Source organism: Tupaia chinensis, unplaced genomic scaffold (assembly GCF_000334495.1).
Source record: "Tupaia chinensis unplaced genomic scaffold, TupChi_1.0 Scaffold000099_1, whole genome shotgun sequence".
NCBI lineage: Eukaryota > Metazoa > Chordata > Mammalia > Scandentia > Tupaiidae > Tupaia > Tupaia belangeri.
In genome coordinates, this window is record NW_006159563.1 from 3,321,628 (window position 1) to 3,326,072 (window position 4,445).

Sequence of the window (4,445 nt, forward strand, 5' to 3'; positions counted from 1 at the left end):
GAGAGAATAGAGATAGCAAGTGTTCACACATGCAGATAGTTTCTATTGTGGAAAGAAGAAAGGGACCATTCAGAAAAACAGAAGAGTAGTAGTTTCAGGCAGAGGCTTTTGAAATGAAAATCAGTATGAAACCAACAAAGGATATGAAATTATAATCAAAAGACATCTAAATACAAAATAATAAAGAAAATGTAATAGTGAGTTTGTATATAGTGTCTCTTTCTGATCAAGTACATATACAAACACATGCTGTCTCCTTCCAGATAACTGCTTTGGCAAACTACTCCCTTACACCTCTGCTTAAACAATTTCTGAAATTTACAAGGAACCAAGTATACCAACATACATATAATTGAATATTACCACTTTAGTTACTGCTTTTTAACCAAAATAATACAATCTAGTTGTGAAAGTAAATACACACTTCATTTCTAGTTATTTAATCCATTTCCTAAATAATGATAAAGTACCCTAACCACACCACCTTCTAACCAGTGCCGAGCGATGTGATGCTGCTCATCTGGGTGCTGAGCTTTGACACCCTTACCAGTGCTTTCTGCAGTTTCTTCCTGAATAAACTTTGCTCTCAGATTCTTGTTGGAGGATCTGTTTCTAAGGAAGGCGTTTTTCTATCTCTTTTGTTATGTTCTGTCCCCCTTGTTCTCAGTTTTTCCAAAGCCCAACCACTAACTTAACACATGACCCAGAGCGAACACCATTTCCACATCTCTAGAACGAGGAGGTCAAACTGTCCAATATCCCTTCCCACTTTAAGATCCTAAAGATTTTCTCATTATTCTAGCAATTACGGAACTTTCCACACCGTTCCTGATCAGCTTTCCTGCTCTTATGTACGACCTTTTAAAATCAAGCTGGCTTCACATTCTGCTCATCTGCAAAAGATGTCCCTAAACATGAATGGAAAATGAAGGTCTTTTCTTCAAACATAATAGCAAAAATCCTTGACATCAGAGAGAATAGAGATAGCAAGTGTTCACACATGCAGATAGTTTCTATTGTGGAAAGAAGAAAGGGACCATTCAGAAAAACAGAAGAGTAGTAGTTTCAGGCAGAGGCTTTTGAAATGAAAATCAGTATGAAACCAACAAAGGATATGAAATTATAATCAAAAGACATCTAAATACAAAATAATAAAGAAAATGTAATAGTGAGTTTGTATATAGTGTCTCTTTCTGATCAAGTACATATACAAACACATGCTGTCTCCTTCCAGATAACTGCTTTGGCAAACTACTCCCTTACACCTCTGCTTAAACAATTTCTGAAATTTACAAGGAACCAAGTATACCAACATACATATAATTGAATATTACCACTTTAGTTACTGCTTTTTAACCAAAATAATACAATCTAGTTGTGAAAGTAAATACACACTTCATTTCTAGTTATTTAATCCATTTCCTAAATAATGATAAAGTTCACTCATATAGCTTTCAGTTATCGCTACATAACAAACAATCCCCATCACAGTGGTGCAGTTTGCAGGTTGGCTGATATGGCTTTGTAAAATGTGAATTCAGCTAGCACCAGGTGATGATAGGCAATTGGTCGCTGGAAAAGTCAAGATATATTTTTCTATGTTTTTCTATGCAAAAGTGCATCATGACTTTTCCAATGACCCAATAGTTGGGCATGTAATCTTCTCATGGCAGAAGTCAGATGTTTCTGAGAACAGAAACATGTGATACCTCTCAGGGGAAGACTTGGAACTGGTACATGCTTTCTCCCTTCGTTCCATCCCAAGGCAACTCTCTTAATTAAGTCCATCATCTATAAATTCCTCTTACAGAGTTAGCAATAGATGAAGTGAATATTGTCAAACAATACATCTAAAACTGTGATGATTTGCCAATACAGAAGGCGTTAAGAACTCTAGAGATACTTTTTTAAAGAAGAGTTCCCAAAGGGATGTAATAACACTGTCATTGAAATAAGTGCATAGCTCCATAAAGAGACCATCTTGGATATATTAGTTTTAATTTGTTTGAAAAGTTGGGACCAGCAGTTGGCATAATGGCTATGTCACTGGACTCCCTGTAGTCTACCATGGTTTGAGTCCTGTACCCAGTGACCTAAACTCACGCCGGATAGTGTGCGTGCGTGCCCAAGATGCCAAGAGGAGAAAGGAGGAGAAGGGATTGTGGTGTGGCCATCCCCCCGGGTTGTGATTTCTTGCATTCTGTCTCTCTGTCTCTCTGTCTCTCTATGTCTTTCTGGCAAGTGCCTGTGCCCTATAGCAAAAACTTCTCCAAAAAAAGTCATGTTTTTATACTCTTTGTAAAAGTCACACTTGATGCTTGTTATCTGAATACACCTGATCCCTACGTATGCATATATGAGCCAGTAACTTATCCACAGAGGATTCTAAAAGCTGTCAAGTCAATGTTTCCTTATTTCCCCTCTTAAAAAAAAAAATCTTTAAAAAGGAAACAAAATTACCAGAATATCCATTTTGATGTCTCCATGGGTCCTGGCAGGCTAGAAAATTAAAGATGAAAAGCACTACCAATTCGTTGGAAGTTACTAGGTTTCTTGGCAAGCTATTCTGGCTGGTTAGAAGCCCTGTGTTAGGACAGGTGGTCCTGTCCCTTGGTTGCTCCAGTCACTTCAGCGGCTCATCCACACGTGTGTCACCTATCCAAGTGTGCTTAGCTCCAGCCATAAAGGCCCTCCCTGGTGCAGCCTCTCTTAACAGTAAGACACCTGTGAAGCCGTCAGGTGCTGGATGTTTTCTAGTATCGTGGTTTCTCTAGTGAGGACTGTTTGTAAAGTCACTGATTTAAGCTCTAGAAAGTGTAACAGCTTTTATGCTGTGGTAAGGGTTGGGTATAAAATCTCTCAATGTTGCAAATTGTCTCCCATAAAGAAGAGAGTCTCAGGCCAACAGGTGGCCTGAAGGTTAATGTGGCTGGATCCCACATGGCTGATTGCTCAATTAAGTCCTGAACTGGAGGCTTAAAAAACATGCCATGGGGGTCAGCAGGTGGCGTGGTGGTTAGGACACTAGACACCCACATGGTCAACTACAGTTTGAGTCCTGGACCTGGTGGCTTGCTTTCTCACTCTCCTTTGCTTTCTCTCTCTGTCTCTCTCTGGTCAAATTAAAGAATAATAAATAAAATAAAATAAATAATTCTTTTTTTTTAAAAAATGTCATATACATATGTTTGTGTTCTTGAAATCCCTAACGGGGAATGGAGGAGAAGTGATTGACTCCTGGCGGTCTGTCTTTCTCTCTCTCACCCTCCAGCAAGCACATGTACAATGTAGCAAAACCAAACCAAACCAAACCAACAAAATTTTACAAAAAAGAGATTTTCTTGGGATTTGTGGGAACTCTTACAGCTATGGTCTGAATGCATCCCCTGAACATTTTTGTGTTGAGACTTTGTGAGCCATTGTAACAGTGCTGAGAGAACAGAGAATTTGTGCATGGTTTTGGAAAGTGGGGGCTTTTAAGAGGTGATGGGGATTTAGATGAGGTCATCAGGGCGGGACCCCCATTACTGATTCCTACAGCTTTGTAAGAGACACAGAGACAGATTTAGCCACGCACAGTCTTGCTCTGCCTCACCATAGGATGTCCTGCACTGCCCCAGGGTTCTGCAGAGACCCCACCAACCAGAAGGTGTCCACAAGATGTGGCCCCTTGACCTTGTGCCTCCAAAACCAGGAGCTAAATAAGTCCCTCTTCTTTATATTAACAAACTACCAGGCTTGGGGTGGACTACAGCACTTAGTAAGGAGATGATAACTTGTCTTGTCGTCTTAAGTTCTCTAGATAAGCCAGGAATGTTATCTTCTCTTGTTGGATGCCTGATATGCACGTAGGTACGTGAGCCTTTTTTTTTTTTTTTTCCTTTTTAGTACTGTTTAGTAACGGGAGCGATTGCGATTTCGTAACAAAATAATCTTTGTAGCCTTTATAATATGCCAAGAGTCAGAGGGCGGATTTTGAACTGGGCTTGCGCAGCGCGTGGCTACTGTGCCCAGCAGTCAATGACCAGGAAAAACAATAGCAAGCAGAAGTCAGGTAACTAAATCAGTTTCAGAGCAAATGCTTTGCATGGCCTGGAGAGCATTAATCGATTCCTCGCTCGCCTGTCAAGTTCTGCGGAAGGATGATGACCGTATTTATTTCCTTAGCAAACCCTGGATCCCGCAGCCAGTCCACGCTGTCCCCGTACACCAGCTCAGTTAATTCTCCACACGGTCCGTAAGAACGCGTCGCCCTGTGGTCCCCGGTACTGAAGAGGGATCGGGCTCTTCCCAGACAGAAGGGCCTTCGCTCTCCTCGTCCTCGTCCTCGTCCCGGGCGGCCCCGCGGGCGCTCACCTCTCACCTCTCACCTGGCAGCGCACCTGGCGGCCAGAGGGCGCGGACCGCGGCCGGAGCAGGGGCGCCCTAGCCGCAGGGGCGGGCCG

At 41.9% G+C, this 4,445-nt stretch overlaps 1 protein-coding gene across 2 annotated transcripts in view; it reads left to right on the top strand.

The window, feature by feature from the left end:
* Positions 1–3,979: 3,979 nt before the first annotated feature.
* ACOT12 (acyl-CoA thioesterase 12) overlaps positions 3,980–4,445 on the top strand; it is a 57,876-nt gene continuing 57,410 nt past the window's right edge. Inside the window, exon 1 of one of the 2 annotated variants that reach the window (XM_027769951.1) lies at positions 3,980–4,054. In XM_027769951.1, the coding sequence (XP_027625752.1) occupies positions 4,021–4,054 (34 nt within the window). In that variant the 5' untranslated portion in view covers positions 3,980–4,020. Of the gene's footprint in view, positions 4,234–4,445 lie in introns of both variants that reach the window. The other variant, XM_014585918.2, reaches the window with a different exon arrangement.